The 22,033-nt window shown below is 29.7% G+C and overlaps 1 protein-coding gene and 1 pseudogene across 1 annotated transcript; both read left to right on the plus strand.

The window, feature by feature from the left end:
* The first annotated feature begins 655 nt into the window (after positions 1 to 655).
* LOC129321753 (7-deoxyloganetic acid glucosyltransferase-like) lies at positions 656 to 2,563 on the plus strand. Its single transcript, XM_054967647.1, has 2 exons — positions 656 to 1,303; positions 1,402 to 2,563. The coding sequence occupies exons 1-2, from the start codon at positions 793 to 795 to the stop codon at positions 2,364 to 2,366; spliced, it is 1,476 nt and encodes a 491-aa protein (XP_054823622.1). The 5' UTR covers positions 656 to 792; the 3' UTR covers positions 2,367 to 2,563.
* Positions 2,564 to 12,743: 10,180 nt separating this feature from the next.
* Positions 12,744 to 14,447, plus strand: LOC129321391 (7-deoxyloganetic acid glucosyltransferase-like; annotated as a pseudogene).
* The last annotated feature ends 7,586 nt before the right edge of the window (positions 14,448 to 22,033 follow it).

A 22,033-nucleotide genomic window follows, 5' to 3' on the forward strand; every position in this document is an offset into this window, starting at 1 on the left:
AGCCGCACCATATTATATTCTAAATCGCTCGAATCAAATTTGAAATCTGTCGAAACTCTTCTATATTCTGTCCAAACTCTTCCAGGTTCAAACTCTTCCATATATTCATTCCAAAGCAGCCACACAAATGCTCAAAAGCAAGTTTGAAATCAGCATATACCGTTCAATCTTGATCTTCAACACCTGCTTTGAATCAAATTGACGACAGCACGACGCAGTTGTAACGGCTGCCATTGATGCCAATGTGGCCGGGTGCTGAGGGTGTGGACGAGTCGGCCGGAGGAGTGGGAGGAGAGTAGGGCGGCGGAGCCACCCAAGCGGTACGGACAGTTTTACAGTCCTGGAGGGTAACTCGTGGAAAAAAAAACTTTTCCTCTCAAAATCTCAGAGCATGCAAAAGAGAAAATTTTGGGAAAGAAAAATTAGATGGACCCCATTCTCTATTTTTTATCTTTTTTTTTTGCACCTTTTTCCCCCATCTAAATTGAAAAAAAAAAAAAAGAGCCATTTTCTTTCTTTTTTTTTCATAATTTTTTTTCCCTCTTGTATTGTTTCTTCCAAACAGAACATTAATCTCTGTACGGCTACAATTTCACACTGGGGACCCATCAAGCCAGTAGTGTGAATATCTAAGGAAGCGGAGAGCTTTGAATTTTCCTTACTTCATCCACTTCGGTAATGACGTGTTCTCTCTTCCATCCACCATTCAATTCCCCCTTTTTGTGCACCTCGTCGCCAACTTCTGTTTCTCAAAATACCATCGCCGGGAGGGAAGAAAGAAAATAGTTCAACATGAGAGAAGATCACCAAGAAAGTGAAACCCATGTTTTGATCTTTCCTTGTCCGGCTCAAGGCCACATTAACTGCATGCTTCAACTTGCCGAGCTTCTGGTTCTTTCCGACATCCATGTCACTGTTCTCAACACCGAGCACATCCACCAGCGTCTTCTCCGTTTCGCCGAGGTCCCTTCTCGTTTAGCCGCCTATCCCACTCTACATTTCAAGACTTTCTCCGACGGCCTTCCCTCCGATGACCCCCGGCGACAAGAAGACTACGTAGGTGAACAAATCAAACAAGTGAATTTAATGGCCATGCCTCGGCTGAGGGAGATTTGCGTGGAAGCTTCTGGAAAGCCCAGGTTCAGTTGCATCATAGCAGATGGGATCTTCGGACGCCTCACCAACGAAGTAGGACAAGAACTTGGGATTCCTGTAGTTTACTTCCGTACCATCAGTGCTTGCAGCTTTTGGGCTTATTTTTGTGCTCCAAGATTATTTGAATCCAACGAACTGCCCATTCGAGGTATGTATTTTTCTCCCTAGAACTCTTATCAGAATTCATTCAGATTCAAAGGTGAACTTTTTGAAAGATTTGATATTAACATGGGTTAAGACTTAAAGGGGAAAAAGACATGGATCGCATGATAACAAGTATCCCTGGTATGGAAAACTTGGTTCGGTGTCGGGACCTCCCGAGTTTCTTTCGAGCAAATCATAAGAGTCATATTCCTCTGGAGCCAGTGGTGTTCGAGACACATCAATCCCTCCGAGCACAAGCTCTAATTTTGAACACATTTGAAGACTTGGAAGGACCTGTCCTCTCCCAGATTCGCCACCACTTTCCCAGATTCTACGCCCTCGGCCCTCTCCACGCGCACCTCAACTCCAGAAAAGCAACCAAAACAATGTCGTCGGAGACATCGCCTCCTTCCTTCGAGAGCAGTCTCTGGGAAGTTGATAGAAGTTGCATGACGTGGCTAGACGCTCAGCAGCCTAAATCAGTGGTATACGTGAGCTTCGGAAGCATAACAAAAATCTCGAGAGATGAACTCATGGAGATATGGCACGGTTTGGTGAACAGCAAGAAACGATTCTTGTGGGTGATCCGACCCGGCATGCTGTCCGAAAAGGAAGGACAGGATCCGCCGATGGACCTAGTGGAAGGGACGAAGGAGAGAGGGCGCATGGTGGGGTGGGCCCCCCAGAAAGAGGTACTTGCACATGTGGCAATTGGCGGGTTCATGACACACTGTGGGTGGAACTCGACGTTGGAGGGTGTGGCGGCCGGAGTTCCAATGATGTGCTGGCCTTACTTTGCGGACCAACAGATAAACAGTAGGTATGTGAGTGAGGTGTGGAAGATAGGGTTGGAAATGAAGGACGTGTGTGATAGGAAGCTTGTGGAGGAGATGGTGAATGATCTCATGGTTGAGAGGAGGCAAGAGTTTGAGAAGTCGACGCAAGCCATGGCAACATTAGCCAAAACGAGTGTACGAGAAGGTGGGTCCTCGTACTCTGATTTTGATCGTTTCGTTCAGTTCTTGAAGTCGGCACGCGAAATTGATGGCTCTCTTTTCATGAAATAATAAGAAGGCGGCAGAATATGGGGATTCCGTCTTATAGTTTGCTTCGGCTTAGAAGTTTTTTCACCCAGCTTGTTTAATTATTTCCTTTACTCTATTGTAGGCCTGGGCCCGAAAATTGTATTGCAATTGATATAGTGAAGAGCCCATAGATATTTGTATCATGTTTTTTAAAAAAATAAAAGCCCTTATTTAAATTATGCGTGTTTTTGGTTGTCCTGCCAATGTATAATTCTATTTTTGTAAACAATGATAGAAAAGGGGCGCCGTTAGATTTAATAAAAAAAGCTAGTTCTTCATAAAATAATAAATTAAGGTTTAAATTTTTACTAAAAGAGATGTCTATATTTAATATCTTAACATCCTTCAAATATAATTGCCTCTAATAAAACGATATCTGTAAATAATTTAAAAAAAAAAGTATTACTATTACCATATGAGGAAGTACCTAATTTCAAAAGTTACTTATCATGTTGCAACCAATATTCCCTAGTTATCAACAACATACCAAGTAATTTAATGGGTATGAGTAGGTGCATATTATTTACTTAGCAAAATCTTGATTATTGATATTGATTTTGTGCATAATTTTGTTTAATTTCTTCCTGTTATCGTGGTATATATATATCTTAGACATCATGCATTTAGGATTCTGAAGAAACTTACGTGGAGTAAAAGACCTCTCTCACTTAATTAGTTTGCTTTCTCCTAGTTATAACTTTTAATATTAATAGATTGTCTAATTAAACATTGAAATTTACAATGCAAGGATTAGATCATAAGATTTAAACACTACTATAAATATGACAATATTTAATGCCATTTATTAAACGATTATAAGAAAAACCGTTTAATAAATGAAGGCAGGATTTTAAAAAAATATATTTAATGGTTCCAGGAATAATCATTCTGTATTTAAACAAATACTAAACGGTTATCTATCTCTTTCCACGCGGATGACGTCTCCAAAATACTAAATGGTTCTCCAGTCAAAATCATTAAGTATTTTGTTACTTTATTACATACTCTTTGTATTTTTATTTATAAAAAATTATTATTTTTTTATATAAGTAAAATCATCTATTTCAATAAATATTTATTATACATTTCTTAAATCACCCTTCATAATTTATATTAATAAAAAATAATTAATATATGCTTATATTAATTAATATGAGATATTTTAGTCTAATTTTTTTATTTTCAAACATAATTATTATGAATAATTAATTTTTTTAAATCATATAATATAATTTTTTTATATATATAAAAATGGATGGAGTACTTCTTATTAGAAACCGTTTAGTATTTTCGTTCAAAAAGCTTTTCCTACTCTCCCCAAACCCCATTATATTCTGTTTTGAAAAAATTAAAAATTACACTTGTCATCTCGCTTTCAATCCCCCACCAATGAAACTTCAAAAGCCGCCATGTTTTACTATTCCCTACCGTCCTCCACACCAAAAAAGCCTTGAGTTACGTTCATCTCTTGTCTCTGTTCTTTGGTCGTCATGCATGCTGATAAATAATAATTTTATATATTTTTATTTTTTTAATTTAAATTTTTAAATATTTATTTAAGACTAATTGAGTTTAATTAAATATTATTTAATTTTATTAGTCAATATTCAGTTTTGAAATTTTAACTATCTAAATTTATAATTTTAAAATATAAATAATATTTTTAATATTTTAACACAGTTGCTATTTAATTTTATCTTATTTGTAAAGATTTTTTAGATTTAATTTAAAAGATATTGATAAAAAATATTTTAAATAAAAAAATATGAGCATACTTGGAGATCAATTCAAGAATTAAATCTTTAAAATTTTATTTAAATTTATTTTGATTTATTTAGTGTAATTTTTAATTAGGGTTATTCACGATAATTTTATCATTTTATTAAATTATTGATAGTTTTGCTTTAGCCGTAGGCATAAGAGACGCAAATATATATATATATACATATATAAAGCACGACTATTACGAAGAGAAGGGGGAAAAACAAGGTAGCAACGGTCGCGATTCATCTTTTTGTTTAATTTCTCCAACGGTGACTTGTCAATTTCTCATTTTATACTATTTAATTTTTTATTTTATAAAGAGTTAATTTTTTTAGTATGATCAATCATAAACTACAATTTTAAACTTTAATGAGAGCTTTTTATATTTAGAGAAGATTTTATTTTAGCTTTATTTCAATTTGCTCTTCTTCTCTCTACCTTAAGTTTTATACTTTAACTGTTATTGCTGATTAGATTAACCTTATTGCATAATTTTTAGGCTATAAATTTCATCTGAAGTTTTATTTGCTATAATTAATTGATATAGCATTGTAAGAGTAATTTGATCTAGCTTGGGTGATTACTCATGTTTTGTTTTCAGTGTGGCTAACTTAGAATAGTTGTTAGGTTGTGGGTTAAAGAAAATCTCAATTAATCTATAACTTAATTTTTTATTTAATTCTTAAATGATAATTTAAAAAATATATAATAAAACCAGAATAATAAAGTTAAGTAAATTAATTTATTTTGTGGATGAGGAAAATTAAGTTTAGGTGATTGGATTGTAATTGATTGCGCTGCTTGTTTTTGATAATTTTTTTAGTTGAATTTTCTTTATTTATTTAATTTAATTTATATTTTTTAATTAATTTTATTATAAAAAATCCTCACTTTTTAGCTTTTCATAATTATAATTTAAATAGTTATTCTATTGACTTGTGGGGAGATGATTTAGGTTGCGTTTTACTGTAAAATTTAGTTTTTATTAATTTTGATACTATTCGACAGTAGTGTCACATACTCGTGGGGTTGTTTTCTCTCCATGGCTCATCTCTCAATTTTGAGTGTTTTGCTGTGGGCTTTTCTCCACTATATTACTCGCCTTTTAACCACCGTTGCTCTATCACTTCCTTTCTCCCCTAATCTCCCCTCATTTGGCTGTGGGTAGCCTGGTTTTTTGTTATTAAATATTGCATTATTCTAAGAGTTTGGTTCCGTTTATTTGTTATGGAGCTCGGAACTATACTTTTTTCTTCATAGATCACGACCATTGTGTTACATGCTTGCTTATCCTCTTAGTTCTAGTTATCATTTTGTTATAAAATTGCTCTAAAAATGATATAAAATTGCTCATCCCAGTAATAAGCCGCATATAATGGAGATTATTAATCAATAAATTGATTAAGTTTCGTGTATTTATGTATATAATTTGTTCTTTAATTTTTGTTTGAATATTTTTCATATCAAATTTTCTATTGTACATCAAGGCCATTGTCATATATTACACTCAGGTCAATTAATAGTTTCAACAACTAATAAGGGATAATGGTCACTTTGACACAATAACATAATAGACTATTATAAAGGTATATGCATTTATCATTAATTATGTTAGCAACTAAATCATATGTCATGTCATCTCATTAACTGATTAATTTTTTTATCCATTATGTGACCCTACAATGGATTATGGTTAAGCTATCATTAAATTCATGAAGGATACATGCTCTTACTAGGACTCTCCTAGACAATATGTGATAGGGGACGTGAAAGTGGAATCATGTTAGTTTAAGGACAGAACCCTGAAACAAAACAAAAATACAAGAACAAAAAGAAAGAGATAAAATTTATGATAAAAACAAAGAAAGAAATGAAATAAATAAAGAGATAATGATTAAGGAGAAGATGCTTCTAGGAACTTCAACCTTTGAAGACATCATAAGAATTGATCAAGCTCTTGATGATGTTCGTTTCTCACATGGGTGCTACCATGAAGCATTGAGGCTCACAAGAGTCATAAACTCAAAAATAAATAATTTCATTCAACTTCTCTTCCCTTTACAAAAAGGAGCACACCTTATATATATATATATATATATATATATATCTGTGTGTGTGTGTGTGTTCATAAAGAAGATTATTTCTTAAAATTAAAACTCTAATTTTCTAACACTAAAAAGAGAACAAAAATAATATAAAATAAGGGGAAAATATTTAGTCACATAATTTAGGAGATGTGATCCTAAAATTATGAGATTACAAAACTTAAAAAATAATATAATGAATTATAATCTTTGATTAGACTCAAAATAGAAAATTATGACTAGTTTTGGTCCTTAAGAAAGGAAGTCAAGTCAAAGGACCACTAAATTAAGAGACAATCAAGGAATCATAAAGGACTCAAAATCATGCCACCCTTGACCTTTTCATTAGGTTTTCATGCCTTCTTACTTACAAGAGGTTCCACTTATAGTCTTTCTTACATCGAGCTATGGTTTGCACCTCTTAAACTTAACTCTTCATGAATTTGGATCTTAAGCATATTATTCATGCTAAGATGCTCTCCTTTAGGCTTGAGAGAAGTGTCACAATGCTCTCTAAGCTCTTGGACTTCTTATACAAGATTGAACAGGGCTTGCTTTATGATTTTAGTTCGAGCTCTTGTCATTGGATCTCTAATATATTGTAAAGGGTTTTTAGGTATGTTGGATTGAAAATGTTGGGCTCCTTACTCCTTGTGTTGGGCTTCTTTCATGTCACTATGCTTATACTTGCCATCCTCAAACTTCATTGCCATTAATGCTACGTCATCCATACCATAAGGTGGGGGTGTATGTGTGCAGGCAGGCATATATTGTCAACATTTTCATCATTATACTATGGTTATTAATTCATATGACTCTAACTTTTTGTTGTTGTTTTTGCATGCAATACTATAAAGACACATACTCTGACACATCCACTAAAGATCAAATAGAAGAAGTCACTGAAGAGTTAGTACATAGTATTTTTCAAGTATGGTTTAGCTTTATCAACAAAAAACAACAATAGTGAATAAATAGATGACATAGATATATATATATATATATATATATATATATATTTAAAGTTGACATAAATGATATATATGTATACTTAATCAATTTTTAGGATTTAGAGCTTTATTTTTTTCATTAATAGATTTAACTTAAACAACTTCAAGTTGTAAATAGCTTTTATGTAGGAATTCATATTTATATTTTAGGTATATAATTGTTGTTGGCTTCTAAAATTCTATTTTTGTGTAATGAATATTGATTTTGTAATGTACAATACTAGCAATATAAAACAGTTATGAAAAAAAAAACTGTTTAATATTATAACTAAAACAACAGTACATCAATATGCAATGGTTGTCTCAACACAACCGCTTTATATTTAATAATATTAAATTGTTATAGCGTCATAACCATTTAGTATTGTCAAATGCTTCTAACTCCAGAATTGTTTAATATTTTGATTCCCAATTATCCCCTCAAAACCTCAAACAGATATTAAACGGTTTTAGGATAAAAATTGTTTAAAAAAAATCAAGAATATTCAATGGCTAATAATCATTGAATAAAAAATCCTAGAATATTCAGTACTTAATTATTCAACAGTTTATGACCATTAAATATTAGCAAAAATATATGTTTTATATTCTCTTTTTTTTTAATAGTGAAACTATAGTGTTTGGATTGATGAATTTAGATTTAGATTTTAAATTTAAAATTTTACATTTAAAATTTATATATTTAAAATTCATTATTTTAGTAGTTTAAAAATTTTTAAATGAATAAGAGAAATAAATTGAGGTTCAAAAAAAATTAAAAACTAAAAATTAAAAATCATGAGCTTGTTTTTATTTTTTTTAATCGACAAGAGATAAAAAAAAATACAAAAGTTATAGTTGTATATGAACAAACTTTGATTAAACAGCACATAGAATGAGGGGCGGAGCCACTACATGTGAGGGGGGCAAATGCACCCTCTCACATGAAAAAAATTACACATGTATTATGAGAAATTTATAACCTTACATCCTATATTTTTTGTTTTTTGTACTCTCCAGACTCAATAAAAATATTTGGGGGTCTAAATTTAAGCTCCATATCAACCTTTTCAACATATTTTTGGTAAGAAAATCTCAATATATTTTGTCCAAATAAAAATATATATAATTTTACTTATGTTATTATATTTTTTGCCTAATATAATTAATTTTAAAAAATTAGAATATTATTTTTTTAATTATTTATTTTTAAATTGTATTGACTTGCACTGACTTAGAATCTTGGCTCCACCACTACGTAGAATCAAGATTGGTTGTTGACATAACTTCAAAATGATGAATGATGCATATACAACCGTCATGGAGGAGCGGCCAAAGACGATTAATCACATGTAACTACCCTAAAATATTTTCAAAAAGATGAAAACATAAGATAAATGAAATATCATAAGTAATGAACAAAAAAATGAAGACAAACATAAGGGAAACATCTTACCTCCTTACCACACACTATTGCATTTAGAGTTTTGATGATTTATATGGACAACCCTTGTCGTCTTTCCATAACAGGCGCACAAGGCAAACGCGAATGTCACAATGGGAATCTCCATTAGTAAGCTCCTTCAAAGGAGTTATTCGGTCCGAGTACATATGCAAGCAAAAAAAAAAAAAAAAGTGGTGAGAATGAAAGATAAAAGACGCAGTAAGAATAATATAAGAATTTAAAGAGAATATACAGGGGCAAAAAATATAACCATATATTAATGATGATGAAGAAAGTAGAGTAAGAAAGAGAGAAGAAGAACATAAAGAACAAAAGGAAAAAAAAAAACAGGGGCTAAAACTGTAAAATAGAATAAATGGAATTTACAGAGAATGATTTCAAGAAACATTACAGTGGAAGAACGATCAAAGAGGGTCAGTTAAGCGGATTCAAAGATAAATGGGAGAGAAAAACCCAGTTAGAACGGGATAAGAATGGAATAAAAAAAAAACCCAATAGAGACGTTGCGATTGATGATGAAGAAAGAAAAGGAAATGAATCATATAACGTAAATTTGCAATTTGAAATACAAAACAGAAAGAGAGAGTAGCCGTATTTCCATGCATGGGGAAGACACACAGAATATTGATACAACAGAGATTAATTAATGAACCATAAAAAAAAAAAAAAGGCATGATAGTTTGGTTCATAGGAAAGAAAAAATACGGATAGCAGTGAATGCTCCTACACAGTGTGAACACATAAGGGGTTATTATGTTTAAACATGGAATTAATGGAATCTCACCATGATAACAATTAATAAAATAAAAAAAATGGACCAATAACAATTTAGCCAACAAAGACCAATTAGATGCGTGCTATATACAAGCTTTGAATAATATAGTTGGTAGTTGATAGTTGATAGTTGAAGTTGACGATGAACATGATGAGCATTAACAGTGGTATTTATAAATTTTTCAATAATAAAATTCTCACATTATAATAAAATTTGATCTCATAACTACATGTATAAATTATGGGCAAAATCTTGACTAATTAAGCCAACCTTTATTAGTCCATTCAATCCTTATTATCACATGCTTTTGATTACTTTATCAAAACTAGTAAAATTAAGGAATGATAGTTAAATATATTTTATAATGGAAAAAATTTAACTTTACTTCCATTAAAAATAAGAAAAGCATACAATATATGATAAGATATATAATTAAATTTACAGTAGGGGAAAAATTTAAAAATAATAATAAATAATCATCCATATGACATTACATTGAAGACCAAAAAATTCATCTAAAAGATATTGTATAGGATTTAGAGGGACTTGTGGGTAAAGAAGAGCACAAATAATCAGATGGAATGGTTTAAACTTGAAAGGGTTTCTTCAAATGCTGCCTCATGAATTGGAGTCCTTTTCCCTTTTAAAAAACATAAAGAAAGAAAGAAAAAATTGGAGTCTTTTTGTTTATTTATTATTTTAATTTAATTAGAGAAATTCTTTTCGTCAATTTTCCAGCTGCTTAATTAATTTGGTGGCAGACGGTTGGTGTGCATTCACATCACATCAATGAAAGCAACCCCCACAATGTACAGGAGCTAGTTTCCCAACTCATTTCAAAGAGCACATGATGAGATCCAGATCATACGTATTTTATTTTAATCTGAATGATGAAAATTTCAAACATAATTTTATATTATCTTTATTTAAATAAAAATTTATAAAATTTAAAAACTAATTTTAATAAATTTTTTATTTTTAATTTAATTTAAATTCAATTTAAAAAAATTAATTTAATATTAAAATTTTTATAATTAATATATATTAATTATTCAGATGTATTCTATATAATTCATTTATACATCAATTATATTATTTGAATTATGTAGAGTACATCTGAATAATCAATATATATTAATTATAAAAAATTTTATATTAAATTAAACTCTTTAAATTAAATTTAGGTTAGATTAAAAATAAAAATTTTATTTAAATTATTTTATAATTTTTATAAATTTTTATTTTAATAAATAGAATATAAAATTATATTTAAAATCTGAACTATCAGATAAATCTCATTCCACGGATGATGAGCGCATTACGGAGACTGAACCCGCCAGGTACATGGATTATTAGAGTTATGAACGTACAATCCGTTGGTCAAAAAAAGAACGTACACTCTCCGACCCTAGGCCACGTGTATTATTGAATACTCCTTTAATTTTTTATATAAATTATTTTTATAAATATCATCAATATTAATATAAATAAAAAAATAAAAACGTATAAAATTTTAAATATATTCTTATATAATAAATTTAAAAGTAATTTCATATTACTTTTCTCTCTTATTAGAGATAATTTTAAAAATATTTTTAAATATTATTTAAAAAATCGTACTATAATTTATAAATAAAATTAAATAAATATTTTAAAATATGAATTATAAATAAAACAGGAGGAAATGTATTTCTAAATAAATGTATACTATAGTAATGTAAGTAAATAGGTCTTTCATGTGTGAGCCTAGTTTTTATGCTCATCTCAAGAATGAACATTATGTACTTATTGTTAAAATAAGATTTAAAATATCCAAATTTAATGTATTATTATATATTATATTTATTAAAATAATATTTATAAAAATTATAAAATAATTTTAATAAGTTTTTTAAGTTTAGTCTAGTTTAGATTTAATTTAACTAATCCCATTTATTATTAAAATTTTTTTAATTAATATATATTGATTAACTAGAAACACTCTGCACAGTCTTAAACTGTGCAAAATAAAAATAAATAATTAACATATGTTAATTATGAAAATTTTAATATTAAATTAAATTTTTTAAATTAAATCTAGATTAAATTAAAAATAAAAAATTATCAACATTAGTTTATAATTTTTATTTTAATAAATATAATATATAATAATATTTTAAATATGCCTTATTCAAATTAAAATTCTGATCTGGATTTCATTCTAATGACCTAATGAAGCAGGGAAACCAAGGTACGTAAAACCAGACCGGTCATTGAACCGGTCATGACACTGGATCACGGGTTAGTGGTTCAATTAGGGTTGAATCGAGGGTTGAACCGGTGGCAAATCGGTCATGATTTAAAAAATATAATTTAAATAAAAAGACATTAATTATAAAAACATTCAACCAAATTCAACCACTCAAAAGTCTAATAGTAATAAAACACAATAATTTAAATATCTATTATTACAATTACAACTCTTCAATCTCAAAAGTCTAGAGAAGAGATAGAGATGGAGATAGAGAAGAGATGGACATTGAGCTGGAAAAGAGATAGAGAGTCAGAAACTAAGCTGAAGAAGAGATGAAGATAGCAAAGATAGAAATAGAGTTGAAAAAGAGACAGAGATAGAGCTGGAGCCTAGAAAAGAGACAAAGACTAAGCTAGAGAAGAGATGCTGATTAAGTTAGGGCGAGAGAGGAGAGACACAGATGAAAGGCCGAACTAAATGCTGTCTAAAAATTTGGATTGAACTTAGCGTGCTCTACTTTTAATTTTTCATTTTTTGACTTTAGTTTCACCTTTTTTTTTTGTTATCTTATTTCTAAACTCAGCACTATGAAAAATAAAAAATAAAAAAAATCTCAAAAAAAAACCCGGTTAACCCAGTCAACCCACCGAGTTAACCGGATTATACCGGGTTGAACCCGGGCTGACCGGTTTACAACGATTCATCCCCTCACCAGTTTAAGAGTAAACTCAAACCAAACAAGGAACTGGGTCACCAGTTTTTGAGTAGACTCGGCCGGTCCAGTCCGAGTTTCAATAACACGAGGTAAACCAATTCCTTCACGTTCACATCTCGAGACTCATGTTCCTCATCTGGCCACAGAACAATACACCACAGATACCGAGGTAGTAGGGGCGACTATTTGACCACACGTTAAGTTTCTCGGCAAAATCAGGCCGAGAAGCACCATGCTGATCGGAACATTCTGAAAAACTCCCGGTCACTTCCATTATTCTAGGAGCAATGGTATCTTCAGATGTTAGATCAGAGACAAAAAAGAGAAGATAATAAACAACGGAGAAGAAAGAAGAGAGTCGATGATGAGAGGAGAAGATTTGCGTGAAAGTGAAACTCTTGTTTTGATATTTCCATGTCCAGCTCAAGGCCACGTTAACTGTATGCTTCAACTCGCTGAGCTTCTGGCTCTTTCCGACATTCACGTCACCTTTCTCAACACAGAACATGTCCACCACCGTCTCCTCCGTTTCGCTGGCATCGCTTCTCGTTTAGCCGCCTATCCCACTCTTCACTTCAACACTTTCTCCGACGGCCTTCCCGCCGACGATCCCCGACGCGGAGACAACCTAGGGGAATACATCAAACAGGTGAACTTATATGCCAAGCCTCAGTTGAGGGAGCTATGCATGGAAGCTTCTGGAAAACCCAGGTTCAGTTGTATCATAGGAGATGGGATCTTTGGACGCCTCACCAACGAACTAGGAGGAGAGCTTGGGATCCCCGTCGTTTATTTTCGCACTTTCAGTGCGTGCTGCTTCTGGGCCTATTTTTCTGCTCCTCAGCTCTTTGATTGCAACGAACTTCCCATTCGAGGTATGCATTTTATCTGAAAAGAACACTGATTGATCTTCACAATATAGGAGGCTGTATTATAATTAGTTGAAGTACAATCATCTGTAAATTATTATAACACTGTAATATTGAAGGTGAAGAAGACTTGGATAGCATAATAACCAAGATCCCTGGAATGGAAAACTTGGTTCGGTGTCGGGATCTCCCAAGTTTCTTTCGAGGAACCCACAACGGCCAAATATCTCTAACACATTGATGTGTCTCGAACAACACAGATATTTGAAGACTCAGAAGGCCCTATCCTCTCTCAGATGCGGCTTCGCTTCCCCAACCTCTACACCCTCGAGTGAACTCCAAAAGGGCCTCCATCTCCAAAACATCTTCGTCAAAGGAACCAGTTCATAACTCTGTCGCGAACAGTCTCTGGGAAGTGGATAGAAGTTGTATGAGATGGCTCGACGCTCAGCCACCGAAATAAGTGATATACGTGAGCTTCGGAAGCATAACCACAATCTCAAGGGACAAGCTCGTGGAGATATGGTATGGTTTAGTGAACAGCAAGAAGCGGTTCCTGTGGGTGATCCGACCCGACATGGTGGCCGAAAAGTAAGGAGATGATCTGCCGAAGGACCTAGTAGAAGGGACAAAGGAAAGAGGGTGGATGGTGGGGTGGGCCCCGCAACAGGAGGTACTTGTACACGTGGCAGTTGGCGGGTTCATGACGCACAGTGGATGGAACTCGACGTTGGAGAGTGTGGTGGCCGGAGTTCCGATGATATGCTGGCCTTACTTTGCAGACCAACAGATAAATAGCAGGCATGCGAGTGAAGTGTGGAAGATAGGATTTGATATGAAGGACATGTGCGATAGGAAGGCGGTGGAGAAAATGGTGAATGATCTCATGGTGGAAAGGAGAGATGAATTTGAGAAATCGTCGGAAACTATGGCGGCGTTGGCCAAGGCAAGTGTGAGTGAAGGCGGTTCCTCTTACTCTGAGCATGGTCGTTTTGTTCAGTTTTTGAAGTCATTGAGTTCTAGAAAATGATTTTTTTTTTTTTTTTCCAAATACAATGGGAGAGATAGCAGGTCTTTGAAGTCATTGAGTTCAGTTTTGTTCAGTTTTTGAAGTCAAGACCATTCTTGAGAGGAGAGGACTCGACTTTGCTCCTCTGATGGCTCGCTCCGATTCGCTGCACAGCAACAGAATCTAATCTCTTTAATGTTTTATTTTTTTTATTTTTATTTTAAAAATAAAAATAATAAAAGTTTTTAATAAATTTGGTTACATGAACTATCTGAATTTAATATTAATAATTTAAATTTAAATTTAATTCTTTATAAATTAATTATCAAGTATACATACTTTAAACAGTGCAAATTTAACATGAATAGTGTAAATTTAATATTATAATTTTTTTAAATTGACTGTTAAATATATTCTGAATAATACAATTATCTACTAACATTTTTGAAAATATTTTCATTATAAAAATTTGTATCATTAATATTAAATACAAACTGTCTATATTAGTAATCAAATTTATTTAAAACTTTTATTATTTTTATTATTATTTTAGTTTAATAAAAATAAAATATGAAATTTAAACAGTCCAAATTCTGTTGCTGCGTAGTGGAGCCTCAGAGGAGCGAGGCATCGTAGGAGCGAGGCCGAGTCTTTGTTGAGATAATAAATTAATAACTTACGCTAACTCTGCTCTCAAAGAGTTAGGACACAGATCTATTGAAAATGATATTTGTTGATTTCATGGAAAACTTAGAGCTTTGTTTGCGGCCCATTGATGAGCGTGGACTTCTCTTCACCCAGCTTGTGTAATTCCGTCCTTTCCTTTGTTCCGTGCTTGGCCCAACAAAAAATGTAATTGGATTTGGAGGAAAAGTTCAATGAACAATGTATAATTCCACTCTATAGATTCTCCACTGCTCATTTTCTATGTCATACTTTTTTTATTGAAAAAATTACTCTTAAGCTCCACCAAAAAAAAAGTAAATACAAAAAAATTCTATGAAATCAAAAAATTACATTGACGTTCCATGTTTTTTTTCCTAAAGTTATCGATTTACTATATTGATGTTGTCAATTATTCTTAGATAGTTACTAGTAGCTAGATTTGTTCAGTTAACAACTAAGTAATACTAATTAATAATTATCCAATAGTAATTGATAATTTCATAAAAGAATAATTTTATAATTTTACGAGATATTTTTGTATTTAGCTTTTTTGTCTGGGACATGTGAGTGATTTCCTCTATTTTTTACCCGATTGTAATAAATGCAGGGAGGTTCGCCAGTTTTTTTTTTTTTTATAAAAAAAGCAGAGGTTTTATTGTCATTATACTGATTATCAAGTTTTTCAAACAAGACCAATGTGTAATATACAAGAGCACATCATGTCAGATACTGAATTAGTGAATACGGAATTGATGGAATAACAATGAACGAGGAGAGAAAAAAAAAAACCTTCAGATCGAATGTCCTTAATTTGAATTGTAAATTTGAAATAGTACCAAACAAGATAAAACGACATGAACAACAATATAATAGCGTTTGTAACTTGAGGCATTAATTAAAAAAACTCGCATTAATTAACTATATATGCTGGGATATATAAGCATTGCTTTGTATTATGGTTAGTGGATGCTAAGCTCACTGGGATAATATATACGTACAAGTATATCGTGGAGGTGAAACAAATCCATTATATGACTTTTGAGAGATTGATGAACTAACCCACATTTGTATTATCCGATAATGAATTAATTTTAAGATACAGTTATGTTCTCTACAATTCTCACCTTCTCAATCTATGTTGGTGCCCCACCTTGAATATTCACTACCAAGTGTGTGATCTAAAATTAATAAATTTATTGTAGAAACATTAATTGGAGATAATATATATATTAATCTTAGTTGGGTCAGTTTCGAAACTGTTTATCTTTCTGATTCCTTGTGAGATAAGAGTAGGTTTTTTGTATTCTCGTCGTTATGCTCCTCACTGGGGTAGCTTAATGAGTACTTTAATGGAGTTATTAGAATTCAGTTAAGCCCACTTTTCTAACTGATCTTAGTGTGACTCGGTGAGGTTGGTGAGATTTTAGATTAAACACAGAAATATTTAGATTTTATGAATAGCTAAAGAATCAAGACCCAACATCAACAGGTTTCGTTCACCTACTTAACCATGTGCGCTCCCTCATACTAATTAAACACAATGAAATTAATTAAACCACTTCAATTTAATTTTATAACTTGTTTAATATAAATATCTACATATAGTGGTCACAGAGAGAGTTATCAAATATTTTATGCTGGTTTTTGGTTCCAGACTTGGATATTTCATAGCTTCAAGGTTCAAGAATCTTATTCTTTAATCTCATTACTATTAAAAAAGAATATAAAAAATTGGATGAAATAAAGCAAAATAAATGAAACACATGGAGGTCCCCCGGTATGCACAGAGGCCATTAAACCTAACTCTTGGTGGTCTGCTCCACTGCATACTGTGTGTGTTTGTCTGTGCAAATCAAACAGGACTAGTCACTTTCTCTCTTTTTCCCAAAACATAAACTCAATAAATATTAGTATCACTTCTTTATATGCTTTTCTTGAGACTAAAAACAAGCATGCATTTTGTTGATATGATTCAGTTTTTAGGGTTGAATGTGCTCATTAAGTCATTATTAAAGTTATTAGGATTGGAAAAATATGTGGTACTCTCCAACGTAGGGAGGATTTGAGAGAAATGAATGAAGGTCAATCATTTCTCTCATTTTGTAATTCGTTCTTTTTCTTTTCTTTTATTCAAACTAAAACAATTTGATGATTAAGTTTTGGTTTACCGTTTACAAGATGGACATTTTAAAGAATTTCATTTCCCCCAACTTGTTTGGTTTCCTATTTGAACGCAAATCTGCCTCAAATCCAAGTTATAGAGTCAAGAGCACCAAGGACCTTAATTGTTTTTCCATACTATGTTTGGCAAGATAAAGTTAAGGAAAAATTCGGAGAAGCGAATTAATTGGAAAAAATGATTAGATCAAAAATCTGTAAAAAAATTTCGCAGTCTGCATTTCATCTTCCATGGTTCAACCCCTTTTCTTCCATGTTTTGATTGTTAGGTCCTTTTCTTTAATTAATTTCTCTAGTGCTATGCTTGGATATATATAAATTTAAATTTAAATTTAAGTCAAATCTTCTATTTGGGTACTAAAAAATTTGTTTTATCTTAATTCCTTCATACTTTAAAATCTTTTTTAAATTCTTATTATTTCAAATCTTCACATACATACTCTCCAAACATTATCTAACAGTAACAACCTTTGTTATTCAAAGTACCCAAATAAAAAATTCTAAATACATGAATTTAGAAAGTAAAATTTGAAATATAAGCTTTTAAATCAAAATTTCAAATCCAATTTTACCAAACTGAACACTACCTAAAGTTAATTCAAATTTAAGTTGGGTTTATGAGTATTATAAATCTTAAATTATTGTGCGAATATCATTCTAAACTTTGAACTTTAAAAATTTTTAAATTTTGAGCACATGAAACATTGCTATTAAGTTAAAAAAACGGTTATTACTTTTACAATTATGAGGGCCAGTCATACACTAATATGGCAGTTATCTTGACCATTAAAAATAATAATTATTTTCTTCAACTTAACAGCGGCATTTCAAAAGCTCGTAATTTAGAAATTGAGAAAAGTTTTTGCCTATTTTAAAAATTTAAAATTTAGGATGCTATTTGCACAATAATTTAATGTTGATGATGCTTATTAATCCTACAAACTCAAAATATAAAAATATACTATTTATATTTTCAATTAATAGAAACAAAATATTTAAAAAACATATTTTTTGTATAATTAAATTTAAATTCGATCAACATGGTGGGTCTAATGACAAATAATGATATCTCACAATGTAGCATATTTAAACTCAAATCTCTACCAATGCTAGGAAATGTACCTATTTTTAATACTTAACCCTAACTCGAAAAAGGATAAACTCTAATGTAAGGATACATGTATATAATTAAAAAAAAAATTCAAAGGAGATGTAGTTTGTAAGGGAAAATTAATTAACAACATGATTTACAAATTATGCCACACTCCTGATCCATTCCATTCTAGGGCAAAGGGAAAAATATCCCATCCGTTAAGTGTTTTTCATGGTAAGTGTCTTAAACAGAGTATTTTTCCATGGAGTTCAATGGAAGAACCATACTAATGTGAAACTGAAAAGAGGAAAGGAGAAGATAAAGAAGAGAGAAACAAGAAAGGAAAAAGTTGAAACTTTAAAAAACTCTTATTCAATAATACTTAAAATTAAAAATAAATAAAAAATTTAAATTTATTTATTGAGCTCTAAAAATAATAAAATAATAATTTAAATTCAAATTCCAAATCATAAATCTAAATATAATATTAAAGATACTAATATATAAGATAATGATAAAATAAATAATAAATTTTGATTTTAATGAAAGAATATCCTTATTTAAATATCCCTAATAAATAATCCTAATATCTTAGATAAATTTTCATTATCTTAATTAATCATTATCCCATATTCCATTAAACACCATTCACATCTTGGTGATATTGATGTTAATTTATTGATATTGATATTAATACTAATCAAGCCCATCATACCTTTATTTTAAATTAAAATACATTTATATCCCTCTATTTTATTTTAATTACATATACATGTCTTTTATTTTAAAAAGTAGGTTAAGGTACATTTTTACTTCTGAATTTTTTCTCAAAGAGCAATTTTATCCTTAAATTATTTTTTTGAGGAGTGCTAAGTACCTTGTAGAAGGATTTTTTTTGTTTTTCAAAAAAAATAGTTCAAAGGAAAAATTGTCCCACTCATGAGTATAAGAATAAAATTGTTCCTTGAAAAAAAGTTCAAAGGTAAAAATACATGTTAACCCTTAAAAATTTATACAAACTTCTTATAGCATCAATAATTACAAAACACAAACATCTCTTTTACTTTAAAATTTTCATTTTCATCCACTCAAACCATTACTTAATCGTTAATTATTTTTGTTGGACCAAAATATTCATATTAAATGTTACCAAAAATATCATTTAAAATACTAAAAAAATTAATTCATATTTTATTTTTAGTTATATACATTATATATTTATTATTTGAAAAATAAATACATAAATTGACAAAGATAATATTTCAAACAAACATGTAAAAAGTGGTTTAATTACACTGCTGAAAAAATTGGAATTAGTGATGGATTTTCAATTTGTCACTAATTAGAATAATTAGTAATGAAATAATGACGAAGTAAAAATCTATCACTATTTTATTAAAATATCCAAATTTTGTGAAAGATTGGGTTTTGTCACTAATTTTCATCAAGAAAATATTATAATTTGTTACAGATTTGTTACGAACACAATATTTGTCACTATTTTATGAAAATTTTTAAAATTAATGATAAAATGCTATCCTTCATTAATATTCATTTTCTAAAATGAAATAATATGTGACACATGTAAAAATCTAAATTTATATTATTAAAATTTTAAATTATCAAGTGTATTGCATTTCAATAAAAATGGATTTGGAAAATTTTGTTAGCGGAATATATATACATAATATAAGACTGTAATTTTTATGTCAAAGTTATATTATTGATACATTATAGCATTAGTATATAAGTATATGCATTTCATACAAATTATATATTATTATTTATTAAATTAAAAATGGTGTGTTTTATTATTTTTTATCAAATATTTGTATCATTACATTAAAATATGTGTAATTATATATCAGTAGTTCAAGAAAATGTTAATTATATTTAATTTAAAAATAATTAAATTGATAATTATATTTATATGAATTTAAAATAGAAAGAATGAATAAATATAATCATTTGATTTAGAAAAGAATGTTCCTTTCACCTTGTTCAGGTTTTGGCTTTTTTTCTTTGTCAAACTTTTCTATGCAGTAATTTTTTTAAAGATTAAAAGTTCTATTAGTGCATATTTTATAATTTTTGATTTGAAAAATACTCCTTTTAATTTAAAATATAAGTAATTTTCAATATAATTTTGATCCAAAATATAGAAAATTTAGTAGTTGTATAATTTTTTCATTTTACCCATTATATTTATTAATCTCGACTCTTATGTGAATTTATGAATTTCTTCTCACTTATAGTAATGGGGATTAAGGATAAAAAATTAATTTATATTTTTTTGAAAATAAAAATGTGATTGGTATGTGAACTAGGCTGCTTATATATTTTGAACTAGGGGAATATAACTTCCTAAAAAATTATAAATAACATGTGTGTTGATGAATGTCTATGTATATTAAAATTTGAAAAATAATATTATATTGTGTTTTTCCAAATCAATTGGCAAGATTTGGCCCAAAAAAAAAAAAAAACTCATTGGCAAGGGTAGGAGGTTATGGGCAAAATAAACTGGAGTCGTAACAGGAGAGGACACACTTCTTGAAATTATATACAAAGTGGATGGATGGAGACTCACGTGGAAGTGAGACAATAGAGGAGAGGCGGATGTTGGATGATAAAAGTGACAAATATAATAAGATTTTTTAAACAATGGAATCAAAAAAATTAATTAATTAAACAATAATGATGGATTTATTTATTTTAGTGATGAATTATATCCCTTACAAAATTATTGATGGATATATTTCCCTCACATAAATTAGCAACACTAAATTTTTGATGGATTTAGTGACACAAAATTTTTTCTCACTAAATAAGAAAATAGTAATAGATTTTATCATTTGGTGACATATTTGTCCCTTGCTAATATCAATTTTTCTAGTATAATTAAATAGGTATTTAATATAATAAGAGAGAAGTTATTTAATATAATTTATGTTTATTTTTCTGTAAATTTTAACAATTTCAAATAATATTTTAAATGATTTATTAAATATCGCCATAATCAATTTTTAAAGGTCATTAAATTTGAAATGAGGATATACAATTAGATTAGAAGGATAAATTAGTAATTGTAATTTTTTCAACATAATTACAAATAAAAATTAAATATTTTATAACATCTAACAAAATATTTTTAGCTGCATTAAAAATTGGATTAAAATATTTGTTTTAAAAATAAAAAGAGATTCTATCAATTTTAGTAAAATAAAAGGGAGCTCACAGTATTTTACACTGTATTTTATTCTTATATTTGTTCCTTCAATATTCTCCAAAATTAAAGCAACTCAACATTTACAAAATTTTATTTTTTTAAAGACTACTTTGTGAAATGCGAATGAATATTATATCCATCATCAATATATAACTGAATCATTAGTTCATCTATTACAAGATCAATTGAAGCGATAACGAATGCAAGCTTAGAAAAACCCAAAAAAAAAAAAAAGATCCCTCTTTAAACAAGCATATGAGATAAAATTTAAATAATAAAAACAAAAAATGAAAACGAAAAAAAACTAAAACATCAAAGAGACAGTAAGGTAATAGTTGAGAGTTTTTTTCAAAGATAGAATAAAAAATAATAAAATGACTTTGGATGGCTTTTCAAGCGATCACTCATCATTCTAAACCTATTTTTATTAACCGTTAATTTAGAGGATTGATGATAAAATGATATTATATAAATAACATTATTATAAAATTATCCTTATCTTTTTTAACCCCTCTCACTATTTCACTCTCACCTACTGTAAAACTATAAAATATAATTATTTCTAATCTAAATATATTAA

The sequence above is a fragment of the Prosopis cineraria genome, unplaced genomic scaffold (assembly GCF_029017545.1).
Source record: "Prosopis cineraria cultivar Desert tree isolate PC_DT_omini unplaced genomic scaffold, ASM2901754v1 PC10, whole genome shotgun sequence".
In the NCBI taxonomy this organism is placed as follows: Eukaryota; Viridiplantae; Streptophyta; class Magnoliopsida; order Fabales; family Fabaceae; genus Prosopis; species Prosopis cineraria.

Bases quoted from the DNA above. Each gene is read 5' to 3' on its own strand.
- LOC129321753 (XM_054967647.1), top strand. From the start codon at position 793: ATGAGAGAAGATCACCAAGAAAGTGAAACCCATGTTTTGATCTTTCCT. The intron at 1,304-1,401 runs GTATGTATTTTT...TAAGACTTAAAG, and splicing joins CAACGAACTGCCCATTCGAG to GGGAAAAAGACATGGATCGC.